At 41.0% G+C, this 21,548-nt stretch overlaps 1 protein-coding gene across 1 annotated transcript in view; it reads right to left on the minus strand.

The window, feature by feature from the left end:
- Positions 1-21,548, minus strand: part of Rac1 (ras-related C3 botulinum toxin substrate 1 (rho family, small GTP binding protein Rac1)) — a gene marked incomplete in the record, with an annotated part of 25,404 nt that overhangs the window by 3,447 nt on the left and 409 nt on the right. The window contains 4 exon segments of the mRNA XM_013521169.1: positions 458-520; positions 1,982-2,038; positions 8,098-8,215; positions 11,738-11,809. Coding sequence (XP_013376623.1) covers positions 458-520; positions 1,982-2,038; positions 8,098-8,215; positions 11,738-11,809 — 310 coding nt within the window.

A 21,548-nucleotide genomic window follows, 5' to 3' on the forward strand; every position in this document is an offset into this window, starting at 1 on the left:
TGAATTCCTATCATCTTGTTTGGTGAAACTGTATTGTTTATTTTTTTGTCTTTTTGAGACAGGATCTCACTATGCAGTTCAGGCTGGCCTTGAGCTCACTCTGTACACCCCAGGCTGGTCTCAAACTCACAACGATCCTCCTGCCTCAACCTCCTGAGCACTAGGATTATAGGCTTGCACCACCACACCAGCTTCTCTATTGTTTATAATTTTTTTGTTTTTATTTTTTATTTTCTTTAATGGTTTGATTAATCTTACATTCTTACATGTGGCAATCTGACCAACTTTGACGAAGATAAAAATATGTAATAATAACCACTGTTAATCCTTATCATTTTGTTCTGAAACTCTGTATCATTTTTACTGTTTTTGCTCTGTGTTTTTGTCTATGTTGTTGGCACTTTGCTATTGTTCTTTTTTTAATTCTCTTTAAATAAAATTAAAATAAAATCCTCACCTTCGCACGGACATTTTCAAATGATGCAGGACTCACAAGGGAAAAGCAAATTAAGAACACATCCTATAAAAAGGAAACACAGGTAAACATTTAGAAAACAATCTCAAAATGATGACTGCACTTTGCTTTCAAAATGCTGCTGGGCTAATCATGGGACATGGTGTGTGCCTATTGACTGTACCAGCAGCTGAGGTTAAGACATCTGTTCCCTGTTCACCCCTGCAATCTGTCAGACAGCTCCAAAACCAGAACCAGCATGTCAAGCAACCAGTGACTTGGGAGAAAGGGGGAAGCAGCAAAGGAAGAAATATGCCAGCAGCTGTGTGAGGCTAAGGATGTACCAAGCCAGAGCGATGGGAGAACTCTTCCACCTCTCCCAACTCTTGACTGGGCATCTAATTATCTGGTATAAACAGACAAAAAATTATAAACAGAACCACAACAAAGGCGGTTTCTGTTTCCCAAAAGCAGAGTCAACATTAAAAAAATTATTTACAAAAGTATGCTTTTAATTAAACTCTCCATTTGCATGTGAAGTACCAACATTTTTAGACCATCACTACCTTCAATAACCCCCTGTCACAGTCCCTGGCACAAGTGAGGGCTGAAGTATTTGCTGCCTGGGCCCTTCTCTCCCTGGTGAAGGGTGGTTCCGTGTGGAATGACATCCTCCCTGCTGACAACCACCCTCACATGTCACAGCTTCTCAGGCTCAACCCCAGCGCTGCAGAACTGGCCCCCAGGGCAGCTGTCACTAGAGATGGAAAGGAAAAGTAGTGTAGAATACATATTTGGACACTGTTTCTGGATAAATATAAAATATTTGAGTTTTTCTTCTCATCTGCTATTGTGCATAAAGTCAAATTCAAATGTTTACCTTTATTAAAAATGCTCAAGTGTTTCTAAAATGCTAGGCTTATGAAACATACCCCCAGAATTATGCTACTTTGTAAAATGTATATAATCCCCGAGCTAACACTTTAAACCATCCAGCTGGTTATCTTGTACCTGAAAAGAAAAGAAACATCCCACAACAGCTTTTTATAAGTTACATTGTGTAAATGCTGGCGCATGCACAAGCTTGCCCCAGAATCACCACGGCTTCTTAAGTTGATTGCAAACCATCTCAAGCATGGTCAGGTTAGCTCACCAGCGCTGCTCAGACAGCCCACCAAACAGGACACCACAGCAGAAAAGAAGGCCCTGGCAGCAAGGTTAGTCCTGCCCTGGCTCAGCACTCAGCCACCCTCCCCAGCGCCCAGGTGGGTTGTCCCGCGGCATCTCCGCCCAGCTGGAGAGGGCCCTTCCCTAAGCCCTCCTTCATCTGGGAGGAGGGAAGCAAGCAGCTCACACACTGCTTCAATCCAGCTCCAAGGAAAGCTTATTTCATCAAGCAAACCCCACCTTGAGTGAATTAAAACATAAAACACTCAAGGAACTTGAGGCTCAGAATTCCTAGGAAAACTAAATGAAACAAGAGAACAGATAAGCTTGAGACTGAAGTCGACTGAAAGTGTTACATACGGCAATCGGCTTGTCTTTGCCCCTGGAGGTTATATCCTTACCATACGTGTCTCCAACCTAGTAATGCACGAGAACTTGGTTTGAGTTCAGGAAAAGTAAGAAAAATAGAAATCAATATAAACCTTTTACTCTTCATCAGAATTTTGTCTCAACCTCCCCAAGGGATTTAAAAGCATAAATGACCTAAGACATCTTTAATGCCAAATGCCACCAAATCCCTCCAGGAAACCTTGCAAAGAGGGTGTGTCCCACATGCAGCGACAGTGGGGAAGTTGGGAAACACTGGGGGTGCAGCAAAGGCGATCCTACCTGCAGCAGCACACGGCAGACTCTGTCACATTCCCATAAAGCTGGAAATGTGAAAAAGGTCCCTCAGCACGAAGGCCTTCTCTGTGCAGCTACTGGCATCCATTAGCAGCAGGTGCTCCGTGCAAGTTCTCAGAGCCAAGCCCCACTGAAGCCCCAGCAAACAGGAAAGGCACCTGCCTGTGAGCCAGACCAAGGGCTCTCCCAGGACAGGCCAAGAGAGCGGACAGCCTGACGCCGTCTGAACATCAAGTCTCCTATGCAGAACCTGTGTTCCCATCCCCTTGCTCTGAGGACAAGGTTTGGATTTATAGACTTGTATTACTGAAATGGTATTGCTTAAACTAAGACCTTCAATTCTGGGCACCTCTGCAGAAGCTGTAAGGCTGCCCTTGTTGACAAGTTTTAGAAGTGGCATATCTAGTGGGGTTTTGTTTTTTTGTTTGTTGAGACAAGGTCTTGCCATGTAGGTCAGGCTGTCATTGAACTCACTAGGTAGCCCCAGCTGGCCTTGAACTCCAGGCACTCCTCCTGCCTCAGCCTCCCAAGTGCTGGGATTACAGACGTGTGCCACCATGCCCAGTTTTTTATATCTCGTGTTTATCACAATACTTCCAATTCATTCTTTGTTCCAATAAACCTCAACAGATTTAACTCTTCCAACACAGAACCTTGGAACTCCTCTAAGAAAAGAGCACACAAGAGAACCATTTTAATTTCATCTCATTCAAGCTTGATTTATAATTCAAATAGAACACTTTTGTAACTATTCCAGTTTAATCTTTGGGCTATTTTTGAAGATTTGCCCTCCCAACTCTTTATAGGATACCAAAGCTTTACATGACACAAAATCTGTGACAAATCTTTACATGATGCCAAATCTTTACTGTGACAGACACCAGAATCAGTCACAGAAACACGAGTTCCAGAATACCCTCTAACTGCACTTCTCGTGCCCTTTTCAATTTTTAAGAACATGTTTTTTGATGGAGAAGAGACATGCAAAATAGGAGCCAAGCAGTTCCACTTCCCACCCATGTGAACGTCGCGCCATCTGCCTGTTCCTCCCTTGTTCCTTCTTCCCCTCGCCTAAATATAGCTTTTAGAAAACCTATCTGCTGCTTCTGGTACTTTCTACCACTGATTCCTTCCAACTGGGCTTTCCTGCTGTGTCACAGCACAAGGAAGTTATGCTAGACAACCCTGGCGGAGTCTCTTTTCCTCCCTGTCCCTGTCCTGCTCAGCGAGCAGCCTCAGGAGCACCTTTCTCTCTCACAGTCTCCCGCCGTGCTTCCGCACAGATGACTCGTGTCAGTGTCACTGGTCACTGGCCCACCTTCCTGTGCACCTAAATGCTGCTTTCTCAAATCACAGAACACTTCTGACGGTGCCACACGCTCACTGTGCCACCTCGCAGGAGACTGCTGCGTCTTCAACGACTTCATTACTTCCTTCTCCCTCACAGGTCAAACTATCTGGGTTCTTCCGCCATCAGAGGTGCAGTCCCCCAAGACAGGCCAGCTCATGGCAGTGGGAGACGGGGAATATCTGAACGGCTGAAATCTCACTAAGCCAAGAGCAAGTATCACTTCTTTATTTTCTTGCAAATACTTTCTACCTGGACTTTGCTTTTGTTTTTTTATTTTTAATTTAAATAGAAAAAAATAAAATTTCAAAACAAGGTAATAGGAGGGTAGCAACAGTTAATACATTGCGTATTGTTATCTTTAAATTAGTTACTCAGAGTAGAAGATATCGGCACGGACTTTGCTCTTAGCGTTGGAGTTTCTTTTTCTTTTTAAAAGACAGAGTCTTGCTATGTAGCCTAAGTTGGCACTGAACTTCCTATGTAGCCCAGGCCGGCCTTGTACTCTTGATCCTCCTGCCTCAGTCTCCCAAGTGCTGGAACTATAGGCATGCACATCACACCACAATGGATTCTTCTGCTTTAAATACTGACATTTTTATGCAGGATAAGGGCGGAGAAATGGCAGAACTAAAAAAAGGCGGGTATGTGTCATCAGTGAAGATTTTCTAAAAAAAAAACCAGCTCAGGAAAAAGAAAATCAGCCCTGACATATGGGAAGCAGCCTGGCCCCTACAGCTTCACCGTAGCCAAGGTATCCTGCTGAACCTAAGTCACGCAGAAGACCGACCACAGAAGTGACCATGCGGATATGACACCAAAAATAATTAAAACGCAAAGACCACTCATAACCTTGTCTAATGGCAACAAACCCTCAGTCACTGTGTAAACTACAAAACCACCCCACCCTGATAAACTACTTTACCAATCACTGTATTCCCCAAAGAAGATTTATTAAAATACACAATCACAAGTTACTGTGACTGACAGCTTTCAGCCAGAGCAAATGCCTCCATTTCTTCAATATATTATCTAGTAACATTCTATTTTAGACGTGCTGATTATTTGGTGTCTAAAATTAGATTTAATATAAGAACATGCATTTTAGAAAGTTACTTAAGTCATCAGTCAAGTGTCTTTCAAAGGTTTTATTTTCAGTCCTCTATTTTACTGATACATTTGAGATATATATAATAATCACATTCATCGTAACGAATCTGTACCTGTACATGATATATCTTCCTTTTTTTTCCCATTCCCCTCCCATCCCCTCAACCCCTTTTCCTTTCCTTATTTACAAAAGCTTTGTTTCCACTTTTTCCCTTTTTTCTCCCTTCTTTCCTTTCCCCTTACCCTCTTCCTTTGTTTCTCTTCTTTTTCTTTTTAATTTTTTTTTCTTTTGGTACTGGGAATCAAACTCAGGACATTGCACTTGCTAGGCAGGCGCTGTGCCACTGAGCTATCTCCCGAGCCCTCTTATTTGAACATTTTCTTTCCATTTCTCAGTATGTTGTATTTTTTTGGTCCTTATTTACTCTTAGTTTCTCACACTGGAGAAACAAGGCAGTATTTACACATGTATGTCTGATTTATTTCACTTAAGAGTATGGTCAAGGTGCATTCATTTACCCAGGAATGTCTCAAGCTTATCCTTCTTTATAACAGAGTAGTACTCTATTGTATTTTTAAAAAAAACAAAAAAACCACCAAAACCCATCTTTAGCCATTCACCAACTGATAGGCATTTGGGCTGTTTCCAAGATTTAGCTCTTCAAACTGTGCAGCTATAAACATGAGTGTGCACATATTGCTGTGTTATGATAAATGCCTCCTTTTTGAGGCCCTACCTCCCCACAATCACACAACACAGGCCCAGACATCACCCTCTCCAGCTCTGGGTATGGCCCCAGGGCAGACAAAAGAAATTCCATCCCATTTAACTTCGGAGTTTGTTCCTAATGACCTTTGGCTGGAGGACTTGGACACCTGTAACAGCCAACTTAATAAAAGCTGACGCCTCTGAAAATCAATACTGAGCTAATCAAAAACCTACACTAGTGTGGTTTTTCTTTTTATCCAACATCACAGCAGTGGAGCCCAGCATTTAAAAGCCTTCCTCAAAGCAAAGCATACAGAAAATGCAAACACTCAGCTGACGGAACAGAGGCCCTGTCTCTCAGCAAACAGGCCAAATGCCTGGGTCCGACACCCACAGGGAACAGGCCTGTGACAGACACATCCTCCAGTCCCACTCATACCACTACATCCCAATGCACGCAGACAAACAAAGGGGACTGACACCATGTAAAGTGTGGACATGCTGAGCATGCCAACTGAAGAACTGACAAAACATTGTTAGGAGAAAATGAAGCTAACTTACTAGAAGGCTAAAAAGCGGGGCATGGTGGCACACACCTGTAATCCCAGCTCTCGGGAGGCTGAGGCAGAAGGATCACTGCAAGTTCGAGGCCAGCCTGGGCTACAAAGTGAGCTCAAGGCCAGCCTGAACTGCATAGCGAAACCCAGTCTCAAAAGACCAAAAAAAAAAAAAAGAAAAGAAAAGAAAAGAAAAGAAAAACCCTATGGCTTACTTAATTTGGAAAAATAAAAACTGAAAGGGAATTTCAACTGAAAATTATGACTACTTGGCTCAACATCTCATGGAGACCCAAAGAAAAACTAGTAGTTTAAACAGCTTTAACTTACACAGGACTACCCAGCATAGAAGGGATCAACATAAAATGACCACAAGGAGCACAAATCTCTTCTCAAGACTCCTTCAGTACACAATCTTCCACCTGGCCGTTCAGGAGTGAGTCTGAGCAGCCTTGGCTGAGCCACACACACAGGACTGCAGCCCTAAGAGCCAAACTCAAGACACCACATCCCATGCAGCACAAAGGTCAGCAGTTTCCCCTTTGTCAACAAGACTCCCAGGCCTGCTCCTTCCTCAGAAAGACAATGTGGCCCAAAGAAAGGAGCCCTCCTCTGCACTAGTATTTAAGCATCCAGGCCCTGCCCGTAGGTGCCAAGACTATTTCCTCATCTCCAAGCAGTCCAGGAAGGCATGTCTGCCTGTGAGCTGAGTGAGTGCTCTCTGCTCCTTAAATACGCTACTGCCTACCACCCATGCTGCTAGGCAGTGGATTTTACAGTAGCTGGTTTACTTTCTGAGCTACCTGAGGCAAGAATCATGCCTTACTTCCTTTTGCTGCTGAAGTATTTAATAGGGAAACTGCCGCCTTTATGCAAAGATAGGACATAAATAATGTAAGTATCAAGCCCCACAAAGACAACATCTACTCTGATTTCAGGCCTGTGCACTACAGCTTTATTCAACCTGAGAAGAGCCTACTTTCCTCATCTGGGCTCCTCAGAACAGAGTGGGACTCTTGCCAAGTCACCTTTGACTGGTTAGGAGTAACTCCCTCAGAAGAAAGGCCTCACCCTACTTTCTACTGGAAGGTCCTGAGTCATAGAGGAGTGGCTCTCATTTCTTAGAAGTGATGCTACACCCTTCCAGATATATCCAGGGGATGGAGACTCCTACTCTACCATTCACTGTGGTTTTTTTGAGACAGCGTCTTGCTATGTATGCAGTGCAGGTTGGCCTTGAACTTGCTCATGTAGCCCAGGCTGGCCTCAAACTCACAGCGATCCTCCTGCCTCAGCCACCTAAGTGCTGGGATTACAGACATGGGCCAGCATGCCCAGCAAGTCACTGTGCTTCTAAGTGCTTTTGAAAATCTGGACTTACCCAAATTCAAAGCCCACTGGATATAAAATAATTTCCCTAGACACTGAAGAATTTGAATCGTTTCATAATTATGGGTTGTTTTTAATCCTTAATCATAGGTAAGTTGTTTCTATAGATTTTCGGGTGAAACCACCCAATTCAAAACTTCTACATTCTATTCTTCATCTTTATTTAGCTCTATTAACTAAAATTCAGCTAAAGGACAATTAGCAAAATCTACAGCTCAAATAAAACTATTTGGCAATACCTCCAGCAGGTAACAAAGTGTACAAGATGCTTCAAGGGAAAAACCTATATACAACCTATATACAAAACCTATATACAAACCTGATGGGTCTGGTGGCACATGCCTGTAACCCTAGCTAATCAGGAGGCTGATGCCAGATTGCAAGTTTAAGCCCAGTAAGACCCTGCTCAAAACTTTAAGAACGGCTGGATAAAGCACTTGCCTACATAAGCAACACTGGGTTCACTTCTCAGTATTGTAGTCAATCAATCAATCACTATTTAAAAAGTCTGGCTGGGGGATATTTACTACTGAACTAATTTAAACTTTACTTGGTATTACTCAATTTATCCAAATCATGGCAATATAAGTAAATACGTACACAGGCGGTATGTATTAATCAAACATTGAAGAATTATATACTCTAAGGGACACATTAAAAAGTCCGTTGTGATTCTTACTGTTTGCGGATAGGAGAGGGGACGTAATCTGTCATAATCTTCTTGTCCAGCTGTATCCCATAAGCCCAGATTCACTGGTTTTCCATCTACCATAACATTGGCAGAATAGTTGTCAAAGCTGAAAGATGGGATTAAAAACTGTTACGTCACAGACAGGGGACCCAAGTCACAGCCCTAGCAGCACCTCAGAGGTATGCTAACAAGGCAGGGAAGGGACCTCAGGCTGTCTTGCAGAAAATGCCCCTGAAGCATGAGACCTTAAAGGGTAGGGGGCAGGGAGAAGGTACTGAGGAATGAATCCCACACACAGAGGAAAAAACACCTGAGAAACAATGTACAACCTATTAAATTTAAGTGAGAAAACTATCCCAACTTAAAAAAAAAAAAAAAACAGGCACAGTGGTATCTACCATAATCCTAGGCACTCTGGTGGCTGACACTGGAAGGTTTTAATTTCAAATCAGATGCCAGCCTAGGCAACTTAGCAAAAATAATAAAAATAAAAAGAGGCCAAATGTGGTGGCACAGGCCTATAACCCCACCATTCTGGAGGCTGAGGCAGGAGAACTGCAGCAAGCTGGAGGCCAGCCTGTGTCACATGGTGAATTCAAGGACAGCCTGCTCTATATAGCCAGACCCTGTCTCAAAACAACAAAACAACTGAGGATATAGCTCAGTGCTCTCTGGGTTCAATCCCTAGTACCAACAAAATAAGAAAAAAAAAAAATGTATTTTTAACAGAAAGCAAAAATTTTTCTCCCCAGGGAAAAATAAAGTGTAGAATCAGGTCTTTCAAATCTCACCTGCTGAGTTTTCCATGTACATATTTTATTCATTTTCAAAAAGTGTTTCCAGGATATGTATCTGTGCCTGCAACCTAAGTGCAGTGGTAACATAATGGTAACATAAACACAGTTCAATTTACAAGCGATCCAAAATATTTTCAAAGTGAGTGACCTGATCACATAAATGTTGCTTGAAGTTGCTACATAGTTAACTACAGAAGAGGCAAACCAGAAAAGCCTACATATAGGCTCTCAAGAGAAGTCTGATTTAAAAAGTGCTGTTGGCATAGAGCAGTTAATAAAAAGTTAAACATTTTAAAAACAGGTATTTTAATTTAAACCAAGGCAAGTATCTTATACAGCAACTTTATAAAAGACCAGGCTTTATCTTTATGTACTCAAAATACTAAAATTATTCTCTATGATGAATATGTATATCTAAAATGTACCAATAAAAATTTTTAAAAAGAAAAAAAAGTACAGCTCCACCATAATGCAAGAGCAAAGTGAAAGTCTAATAAGGTTCCAATGCAATTTACAGAATTTAATTAACCCAACTAGATTTCATAAAAAGGTTCGAGGAATGTAGCAACTGTGCTTCCATGAGGAAAGATTATTCAATAAATGGTCCTGTGATATTTTCCAGTGGGCCAAAAACAAACAAACAAAAAACAGACACTTAAGCCAGGTGTGGTGGCATCCAACTGTAATGCCAGCGCTCAGGAGGCTGAAGTAGGAGGATCCATGTGAGTTCAAGGCCTGCCTGGGCTACATAGTAAATCCAAAGCCAACCTGAACCACACATTGAGACCCTATCTCAAAAAAAACCCACCAAAAAAAACAGATGCTTACCAAAAATGAATTCTGAATGAACTAAAAATAAAACACTTTAATTGTAAAACTCCTAGAAAGAATACTACAGCATTCTCACACCATAAATTCTAAAACTTTTGTGTTTTTAGATTTTGAAATATCTATATATGATATACTGGGGATGGGATCCAAATCTAAATACAGAATTCACGTGTTTCATGTATACCTTACACACATTATCTGCGAAGTAATTTCACATAGTATTTTAGTAATTTTGTACATGATACAAGGTTTCATGATACAGAATTTTCCCCTGTGGCATCATGGCAGTATTCAGTAAATTTTGGATTTGGGGGCATTTTGGATTTTGAATCTTCCCATGAGGGATGCTTAATCTCTATCAACATTTAAAACAGTATTCCCCTTTGAAGTGGCACAATTCTACTTCCAATAATCTGACAGATGTATACAAAGACATATGCAATGACATTTAACACAGTACTGTCTGTAATGCTAAAACAAAGGGGGGAAAAAAGACCCAGGGACCAGTGGTGTAATTAATCACAGCACTTTAAAATCAGTAATTATTAAAGACACTCTTTCTAAGTAAGCAGACAAGGACAATGCCCACTATAAAACCAGGACACAGGTTTCCAGTTGCATTTTTAAAATGTGCACAACACTACATAGAGCACCCAAGTGGTGTGTTGTACTTGGGGTGGAAAGGGCTTGATGTGGACCTCTCCCCCACTGTCCCTGCTTAAGCAGGAGCCCAAGGACACAGACATGAGGAGAGTGCTCACTGCAGCACCGGGTGGTGCACTATGAAGCCTGGCTATTTGGGGTCCCTGGTAACCCATCATGAGAAAAGCACTTTTCCTTCTCCACCCACTTCTGCAGCCAGCCCAAGGGGAATAAGGAGCCGAATCGCCAATTCCACCCTCTCCCATCTCCACCCTGGATTCAGTTCTAAAGCCCAGTAACTCGACAATGGCATGGAACCAATGGGTGACTTGCCAGAAAAGGCTAATTAAAACCTAACAGAATACTTTGTTTGTTTTTGAGACAGGGTCTCACTATGCAGTTCAAACTAGCCTTGAGCTCACTTTGTAGACTAGGCTGGTCTCAAACTTGCAACAATCCTCCTGCCTCAGCCTCCCAAGTGCTGGGATTATAGGCGTGCGCCACCACGCCCAGCTCCTAACTGAACACTTTGTAGTCCAGTTTCCATTAAGCCAGATTTGAAATTCTTACACTGATAAGGACTGTCTCTGACCAAACTTTTGTCAGGCTCCTTTTGTCCAGCTCTGGTTTTCTTCTTTTGCGGAGAGGAAGTGTTTAATTTTTAGACAGTCTCATTCTGTAATTCAGGCTGGCCTTGAACTCACTATGTGTATGTAGTCCAGGCTGGCCTCAAACTCACAGTGATCCTCCTGCCTCAGCCTCCCAACTGCTGGGATTACAGCCACCATGCACAGCATGATTTTCTTTACCAATATTATCCAGCCTCCATAACTTCACTCAGCTTAACTCTGTTTGCAAGTGTCTAAAAATCAATCAGGCGGGCCGGGGATATAGCACAAGCTCCTGAGTTCAGTTCCAGACACCAAAAAAAAAAAAAAAAAAAAAAAAAACAGGAAATCCGGTTTTTTTTTGGAAAACAGTTTTTTTTTTTTTTTTTTTTTTTTTTGAGACATGGTCTTGCTATGTATGTAGTTCAAGCTGCTCTTGAGCTCACTTTATAGCCCAGGTTGGTCTCAAACTCGCAATAATCCTCCTGCCTCAGCCTCCCAAGTGCTGGGATTACAGGCATGCGTCACCATGCCTGGTTTATTCTATAATATGAGAAAACTATAAATTCACCAAGTTTTTTTTAAAGCCCAAAATATCTTATAATTAGATTCCAATCAATGTATGAGAGGAAAACAAGTATCAGCAGATCATTTAAGGATTCAAAAAGTCTTTATAGCAAAACACATGGCCAAAGGAATTGGAGAAACATCATAAACAAATTAATTCCCAATTTAATTGAACATACTTACACAGTAGGGATATACTCTCCAGGAAATGCATTGGTTGTGTAACTGATCAGTAGGCAAGTTTTACCTACAGCCCTAAAGGGAGACAAGAAAAGAAAAAGCTGCTTAGTCAACATCAGTGTGATCCTTTTATTATTATTCAACATCAGCTTTTACTATTATTGTTAAAATAATTTCTGGAGAAATCAAGGAGTTTACATACCACATGCTTAGCACTAAGCGATCACTTTCTATAGCTTTTAACACTATGCAGACATTTTTATCCCAAAACTCAGACAACCTAGAATTTTTCAGAAAGGTAGGTTTGGAAGCCATCGGGTTCTATTACAACATGTATCATTAACACCAGTAATCAAGAAATAGCTGTTAAATAAGAACAAGATTCAAGAGGAACAACTGTTTAAAACTTCCTCAGAGTATGCTGATTAACACTAATACGTAAACACAGCTTGCCTCTGCAATACTCTGCAATATTTTATTACTTCTACAATAATACTAACTTATTTTGCTGCTTCTAAGCTCAAACTCACGTTCCTAAAGCCTCGCCATTGACAGTCAAGTTATGACTGTTCTCTTAATAGAGTGCTTAGTTAATAAACTACCACACACAACTGTTCTTGCATTAATTCATCTGTATACATTTGCCACAGCTCCCCGCCCCTCACCAAAGCTTTTAAAGCAAGGGCTAACAACATGTCCCAGACACATTAGCTAATGGCTCACCGAAGGAGTAACTTACCAAACAGCTACAAAGAGAAACTACAAAAGAAAGATGTCGAAGTAAATACTAAGTCAGCAGGCACGGCTGAACAATCATGAAGGGGTACAGACAAATCACTATTACCAGTGTGCCACAAAAGCACAAGTCAGAGTGGTGGATGCAAGTCCCCAAACCACTTAAAATTTTCTCAAGAAAATATTCCTAAGAATTAAGATCACTGAACAATTTGCAAAAAAAAAAAAAAAAAAAAAGAACAAAAAAATTTTAAAAATTAAAAAAATTTTTTTAGCCAGGCCTGGGGGCACACATCTGTGATCCCAGCACTCATGAGGCTGATGCAGGAGGTTTGTTGTCACTTCAAGGCCAGCCTGGGCTACATAGTAAGACCCTGTCTATAAATAAATAAATAATTTTCAAAAAATCTACATACAAGATTTACAGATAGCCTATAGGGGTTTGTAAGTATCCCTGGCATTCCAAGGGCTCATTTCACTAAATGCTGTCCACAATGAGCCCAGTTCCCTGCTATTTAACTGTTGGTTTTGGGGGCTGGGGATTTAGCTCAGAGGCAAAAGCGCCTGCCTGGCATGCGCAAGGTCGTGAGTTCGGTTCCCGGTACCGGAGAAAAAAAAAAATAATAATAATAACTGTTGGTTTTCCAAGGTCAAGATAATACAATGGTATTAAGGTTTTTGAGACAAAGTCTCACTATGTAGCCCAGGCTGGCCTCAAACTCACAGAGATCCTCCTGCCTCAACTTCCTGAGTACTTCAATCACAGGTGTGCACTATCACACCCGGCAGTATTAAAAATTTGTTGTTCAATCTCAACTACTATAAACCAGGTTTTCACCATAAAGAAAGTTAATGCATTTCCATTTTCCCTCACACTGTAGCTTAAAGAGAAAATGCCTCAACAAGGGCAGATCACAGGCCCATTTAGTCTTGCCAATACTTGTTTTACTCGTAACATTTTTAAGTGCTTAACAAAACTTGGAACTCCCCACCCCAAAGACCTCACAGTCAAACATTACATCATCAGGAGGTAACCCTCCAACTCTTAGTCTTTCTAAACAGAAATGACTCATTGGATATACATATTCAGTAAATGGATTAGAATGTCAAAATGAGCCTATAAGAGCAAGAGCCTCTAAAATGTGGAGACAGAAGTCTGAATTTGACATAGAGCCAACTCTATCACTTTTAACAAGTTCCAACTTCCCCATGTGCCTTAGTTTCCTTGCACATAAAACGGATGCAGAACTATCAATACTTCACCCAACTATTGTGAGCCCTAATTCAGTTTCAATCTAGACTAAGTATGTGCTTTGCCAGAAAGTATAGTAAGTGCTAAAGATAATGCAAAGGAGACTTCTTGCAGTATATGCAGTTATTAAAATGAAGATTACATAGAAGTACAGGTATGAGACTGTTATTAAAGATACTCTGGGAATGTACAGTCCAAGATCTAACCTAGTCCTGGAGGTGGTTAGAGGAGGCGGTGATGTACGTTAAGACTACAAGTAATGGGAACAGGATGGCAGAACAAAAGCAACAGCATGTGGAGAGGCCAAGAGAGCTGAAAGAAGCCCAATATCAAGGAAGAACAAAGAAATACGGGAAAGTACCAGAGGAAAATGTGAAGAAGTTGTCATTTCTTGTAGAGAACACAGATTGAGCCTACTTGGGAAGGCACAGGTTGTTCTAGGTTACCAAGAAAGCATCAGATTTTAGAAGTCCCTTAGTGTACTGTGGAAAGGAGACTGAGGAAGCTAGGACTGGAGTGGGGGGAGCAGGGGGATAAGGAAGTAGCTGCTGTGTTCCACACCCATCCTACTCCACCCGTATAGTGGTCTGGACCGAGCAGAGGGGCCGGAAAGTGAAGATAAGCCATAAGCGGGGCAGTTTCACGAGCTCCTCAGACACAAGGCAGAACAGAACAGCTGACTGTGAGTTGGATGTGGTAGCTGAGAAAGCGAGTAGGGTCTAAGACCAAATGATAAATGAGCCAGGTGTGGTGGCACATGCCTGTAACCCCAGTAGTTGGTAGGCTGGGGCAGGAGGATCACTGTGAGTTCAAGCCCAGCCTGGGTTATAGAATTCAAGGCCAGCCTGAATTTCACAGTGAGACCTTGTCTCAGAAAGGCAAAACAAAAAACAAAAAAAGAGATAAATGTTGTATAGAAAATATTAACAATCCTTTCCACTTTTAATGTAAAAGATAAGCAACTAAAAATGTTTTGTATAAGATAAACCATTTTAAGGTCCCATCCTAAGTTTCTATGTAAGAAACAAAGCCGTTATTACAGACATGATCAACTATCATTTTTTTTTTTTTTTACTTTTTTTCCTCCCCCAAAATCTTTCCTTTATTCTTATAAAAACACTTACTTATCAATATGCTGGTTTAGACCTTTTACTGGGGACTGAATTTTGATGGCCCTATTTTACTTATCTCAATAACGGGTAAGTTACAGGCCTATTAGTAAAAGGGGAACTGTCATTTTACAATGCTCTAAAATTTCCTTTCTTGAAATTTATCTTCAATGAAGCATCGTCTTTTGCAGGGATTAACTATGGAGAAATTCAAGGTACTGATATAATATGATCTTGGCTGAGAATTTATTACCAGTCATTATCTGGTATAGTTCTGTTCTAAGAAAATGACTAAATTACAGAATTCTGACTGTTAAAATAAGCACATGGGGCTGGGGATTTAGCTCAGCAGCACAGGGCCTGCCTGGCAAGCACAAGGTCGTGAGCTCAATTCCTGGCACCGGAAGAAAAACAAACAAACAAAAATAAGCACATGCTCTACTTTTAATTTTTTACTTATTTTAAAAATCAATAACAAAAATAGATGGTTATTTCCATTCTGTTACTTCACTTATTCATCTCTTCTTAAAAACACAGCATGAATCCATTCTAGAAGCCAAAGATAACATCTGTACTAGGTGAAGTAATATGAAGAATGAAATCTGTATTTGGTCAGTCCTGACTGATGCTGCTGCAGAACTTCTGGAAGTTACTATGGGGGGAGGTCAATTTCATGCATTTAAGAATAGAGGAAGGCCCTGAGTTCAATCTTCAGTACGGGAGGAAGGCTTGGTTCAACTTCTTTTTAAAAAAATCTTTGAAAGATGTTGTTAATACTAGAGAATTAAATGGTCTACTGGAAGAAAGCTTACTTCAGTTCCATATTCGACTTGCCCCTAACACATGACATTACAGTTTGTTTTTTTACCCTGTCTCCCCTGCTCTACCCTGTAGAAAAAAACAAGATGAAAGCCAGCAACTTATGCTCTATTATGTTTTCATTTGGCTATTAAGAAAATTTTTTCCTGGGGCTGGGGATTTAGCTCAGTGGCACAACAATTGCCTGGCAAGCATAAGGGCGTGAGTTCGATCCCCAGTACCGGAAAAAAAAAAAAAAAGAAAATTTTTTCCTTACTTTAAAATTGATTGCTAAAGGAGCTGGGCGTGGTGGCACATGCCTGTAATCCCAGCACTCAGGAGGCTAAGGCAGAAGGATCATCGCAAGTTCGAGGCCAGCCTGAGCTATAAAGTGAGCTCAAGGCTAGCCTGAACTGTATAGTGAGACCCTGTCTCAAAATGACAAAAAAAGAAAAAAAAAAAGAAAATTGATTGCTAAGGCCGGGGATATATAACTCTGCAGCAGAGCACCTGCTTGGCAAGCGCAAGGTCCTGAGTCTAGTTTCCGGCACCTGCCCCCTCAAAAAAAAAAAATTGCTTTTATAACAAAAAAACCAAACTGTTCCAATGACAAATGTAAACCCAAATACAGAGCATGTAATGTTGCCTCAAAGTATACAGACTTAAAAGCAAGTTAATAGAATGTACTGAAAATATGAATTATAAAGTACCAAATAGATAATACTAACAACAATAAATGAAAGACCTTGAATGAAGGTCTTCAATTTAAGGTGTGGGTATTGTGTTAACAGTAGGCATTCCACAAATGCATGCCTATGAAGAGCTTATGTTCAGAAAAATATTATGAACCAGTAACAGTAGTTTAATACTACTACAAAAAAAATCTGAATTTCTGAGGTTCTACAACCAATGTACAGAAAGCTAGCCATTATCATTACAGGCTTCAAAATTTTCAGGTTCTGCATAAAATTTCTGGAACACTCAAGGCTGAAGATGCTACATATAACAGCTGAAGTATGAAGCAGTCCCTTCTATAATTATTAAGTCCAACTCTGGTGTAGTGGATATGACTCAGCTGAAGTTAAGAGTTGAAAAAGAATTTAGCCAGATGTGGTGGCTCACACCTGTGATCCTAGCACTCCACGTAGCAGACAAAGGAGGATCACAACTTTAAGCACGGCCAAAACAATTTAAGAGACTTAGTGAGACCAGGTCTCAAAATGGGGGCGGGGGGGCCCTAAGAATGTAGCTCAAGAGTCTTGTGTTTATTCTATTTCCCACTACACAACAAAATTGTATCTAATTGCACACCACCCTATTCTCCTTCACATCAACTCCTCTATTAAGGCCTCTGGCAATGGGAAGTCATATGATAAAGCAAACAGAACAAAATGTTGGTTATGGATTCCAGGTGGATTCTAGAACCTCAGAAATTCTTACTACACAATTCTTTCAACTTCCCCATATTTGAAATTTTTCATATGAAGATGCTGGTGAACTAGTTGTGGTGGTGCACACCTGTCATCCCAGTACTCTGGGAAGCCAAGACAAGAGCATTTCAAGTTCAAGCCCAGCCTGAGCAACTTAAGAGACTGTGGCTCAGAACAAAGAATATTAAAAGGCTGGGGATGTAGCTCAGTGTGAGGTCCCCATGTTCAATCCCCAGTACTGCAAAAAAGAAAAAAAAATTGGTGAAAAACAATTCCTTTTGATGACAGGTAGTAACTGGGCTAGCAGCAAAATTCCTGACAACATATTTCTTTTCTAGGAAAATTACAATTAGAAGACAGCTGCCTGGTGATGTAGAGGTGAGGAAGCACTAAAGCAAGCACTGAGGAAGCACTAAGACATTAGATGACTACATGATATAAAAGCAGCTTGTGAAGGGTGGACTAAAGGTTTCTAAAGCTGGCACCCTAATACTTCTCCATGTAACTCAACCCCAAATTTTTAACAGTATCATCATTTAAATTTTACTTATTTATGGTTGGTGCTGGGGATCCAATCCAGGACTCTGCACATGTTAGGCAAGTGTTCCACCACTCAGTGAGATTCCCCAGCCTTATCATTTAAAATTGTAAAAGAACGTTGTGTATAATTTTACCAACAAAGATAAGCTTTATATGCTAAATCTGGAAGCCAGCTCAAAATTCAAATGCCTTTACAACATGTCAGAAATAAACACAGGCAGGCATGGTGGCACATACACCTCTAACCCCTACACACTGGAGGCTGAGGCAAGATGATCAAAAAGTTCAAGTCCAGACAGGTCAACTAAAGTGACTTAATAAAGGATGGAGATGGGGGCCATAGCTCCATGTGAAAGCTCAGCAGTGCATGCATAAATACAAACAGAACCTCCTCATTCAAGAAGAAAACACCAAAATAATTTACAAGAAAAAAAAAAAAAAAAAAAATTTACAAGGAGCTAAGTATTTCATAGATCATGTCACTACCATTCAGTGGAAGTGGAGAGTAAATGAGAGTAAATGGTGTACATTCCTATAAGAATGACATCACAGAAGGCGTTTATCATGTTCCACAAAAAAATCTCTTGGACAGAAGTCTAAGTCAGAAATTGGTGGACAGTGGTCTCTATTGCAATGTGGATATCATTCCATACAAGGACGACTTCAAATCATTCATTCTCAGCCTTCTGGTCAATCAAAGCTAAAATAGCACTATTAAAAAGCATTGCGGGCAGTACATGCCTGTAATCCTAGCACTCAGGGAGGCGGAGGCTGAGGCTGGAGGATTGAAAATTTGAGCCCAAATGGGACAACTCAGGGAATTAGCAAGACCCTGTCTCAATTTTTTTTTTTTTTTTAAAGGGCTGGGGTTATAACTCAGCGTGAGGACCCTGGTTTCAAGCTCCAGTACCAGGAAAAAGGAAAAAAGAAATTGTTGGCTGGGGTGCTGTAACACAATACACCATTCTCAGAACCAATAGTATTTTTAAAAAAAAAAAAAAAAAAAAAACATTGTTTATAAATATTTGAATGGGAGATGCTGTGCTAAGTAGAGAGACAATCTCCAAGTAGAGCTCTCTGGAAAAGTTACAGGCTATGTGTTCAGGAAAGACTACTGGTGTTTAGCCCTATAAAATTTCAGCCCATACTTAAGTTTTATAACAATTTTAGAATAAAACAATACTCCAACTATAGCTTCAGGAATACAGTTTACTGAATTAAAAGCAGAAAAATATTTTTGGTATGAAAAATTATGTATACACATTTTTCATTACAGTGATGTTTGCTATCCATCATCCCTTTAAGAAATAGTTTATAGTGCACGCCTGTAATCCCAGCATTCAGGAAGCTGTGGTAGGAGAATTATTCCAAGTTCAAGGCCAGCCTGGGCTACAAAGTGAGCTCAAGGCCAGCTTGAACTGCGTAGTGAGACCCTGTCTCAAAAAGACAAAAAAAAAAAAAAGAAATAGTTTCAATTTTCTGTAAAGGTGTTTTTCATTTAACACTTAGTCCTAGTCAACATCAATGTCAAATATAGTACTAAAAGCCAGACTGAAAAACTCAAGGCCAAGAATTGTGTTTTTTATGTCTAGTACTCCTTCACTGGGCCTCACAGTAGTAGAAATGGTGACAGAAAACTTGTGTAACACGTGTGAGGCTGGGTCTGATTTCCAGTAATGCAAAAAATAAAAATAATAACAATGCTAAGGCACTTAAGCACTCAGAAAGGGGCCAGCCACTTACCAGGCTCTTAATAGCCAGCATCTTCTTTAATCTTGATTAACTTCCCCTTGAGGCACTTCTCTTGGGGAGTGAGAGAGATGGCCAGGGTTACCCCTTAAGTAACTGGTGCAGAGAATGTGAAAGCAGGACTCTAGTGCCACACAAATATTCAAGTGTTTGACCAGATGAAAAAGCCAATACAAAAAAAACTCAAGCCAGGCATGGTGGCACACGCCTGTAATCCCAGCACTCCAGAGGCTGAGGCAGGAGGATCACTGCAAGGTCCAGACCAGCCTGGCATACAAAATGAGCTCAAGGCCAGCCTAACTCAGTGGGTAAAGCATTTGTCCAGCCTGTGTTAGACCCTGGATTTGATCCCCAGCACTGCAAAAAAAAAAAGATGGGGGGGGCCTAACTCAAACAGCCAAGAACTATGATATGTTAGTACTAAATAATGTAGCTGCTTTGCTTTCATATTTCAATCTTAGAAATTTTCAAATAACATTACACATTGTGGTTGAATACTGAATTAGCAATTTAACTTATAAAAAAAGGAATATGTAGTACTTCACATTTCAAGTATTCCTGACTCTGCATACTTAACTTTTAGTAGAAATTCAGGTAACTTTAAATGTTCCTAAAACCAGTGCTTAGCTAATTTGTTACAGAAAAAGATCAAAACTTACTTAAACCTATTCAGACTCACTACAAAAACAAATAACCATTTTCTCCAAGTAAGGAAGTCTGCATTTAAAAGGTTAAAGTAGTAGCACACATATATATTCCTAAGTGAAACAATTTTTAGTTACAAAGAACCACCAAGTGTTATTAACTTTTCATATTTCAGACAAACCCCACAGATAAACATTTTACAAAAATGAGTTATCTATCTGTATCTTGTATCTGAATTCATTACAGAAACTTTTTTTTCTTTTTGTGGTAATGAGAATTGAAACCAGGGCCTTTTAATTTTGACACAGGGTCTCCCTAAATTGTCTAGACTGGGTTCAAACTTGCAATCCTCCTGTTTCAGCCTCCAGAACACTGTGATTACAGGCAGGCATCACCTTGCCTGGCTATACACAATTTCAAACGTTTTACAAAGAATTACCTAAATAAACTGAAAATCTATAAATGCATTTAGCAGCACAAAACCAGTATCAGTACTAATGACAAGTTTGGAGTAGATTAACCAGAAGTTAACAGTGATGCCAGAATTAACTCTTCCTTCAACTCTACTCAACTTGAAAATGTACCAGTTGCATTGTGAATTTGCTGAAACTGGTAGTAATTCTCCCAGCTTCCCTGTTAACACTAATCTACACAAGCAATGCTGAGACGATTAATTTTGCTCCGATTACACTGAGATTCTTGTTTCTATGGGAGAAAAAAACGGAATAAAAACGAGTCTTGTCTCCCTCAAGGGCCTGTAACCACCACGGACAGGAATGAAAAGAAAAGCCTTGAGTCACAAGGAACCAGTTCTACATCTACATCCATACCTAATGCGTTAAGCGAAGGCCACTTTTGGTTTTGTTTTTTGTTTTTAAATAACCACACCACGTTCACATCACACCGCATCTTCAAAAGCTCACACCATCTTCAAAAGCTTCTCCACACAGACAGAAAATAATCATATTAAGAATCCTCAAACTCGCCGGGTGTGGTGGCGAAAACCTGAAATCCCAGCACTCTGGGAGGCTGAGGAAGGAGGATCGCAGATTCAACCCTAGCCTTGGCAACTTGGTAACTTAGCGAGACTCTGTCTCAAAAATAAACAAATAAATAACTATGGATGTGGTTCAGTGTGAAGGTCCTGGGTTCCATCCCAGTACTACAGAGGGGGTGAGGTGACGCTAAAGCGGCGAAGTAGCCTGATCACCATACACAAGTTTCGGGTCACCAAAGCGTCGCGTCCTAAACATGCATCCAGTAGAATCCACTGGCTGCCCCGACCCGCTGCAGCTCTTCGCGCGGCGTACGCGAGAGGTTTAATGCAGAAACTAGGAAGGGCCCCTTTATCAAAATAAGGGCAAAATCCCCGAAACCTGCTTTCCAGGACGTGCCAGCCAGCGCAGGGCTGCGGGCGGCGTCCGGCCCGGGAAGAAAGCGGAGGGTGGAGTTCACTTTTCCCTCCGGCCGCGAACGCCGAGCCGAGCCCTCCCCCACCGGAGGGCCGGAGCCAGCCCGCGTCGGCCCGGGAGGGTGGGAGCCCGCGCCCGCGAGGA

Source organism: Chinchilla lanigera, unplaced genomic scaffold (assembly GCF_000276665.1).
Source record: "Chinchilla lanigera isolate Chin_1 unplaced genomic scaffold, ChiLan1.0 scaffold00059, whole genome shotgun sequence".
NCBI lineage: Eukaryota > Metazoa > Chordata > Mammalia > Rodentia > Chinchillidae > Chinchilla > Chinchilla lanigera.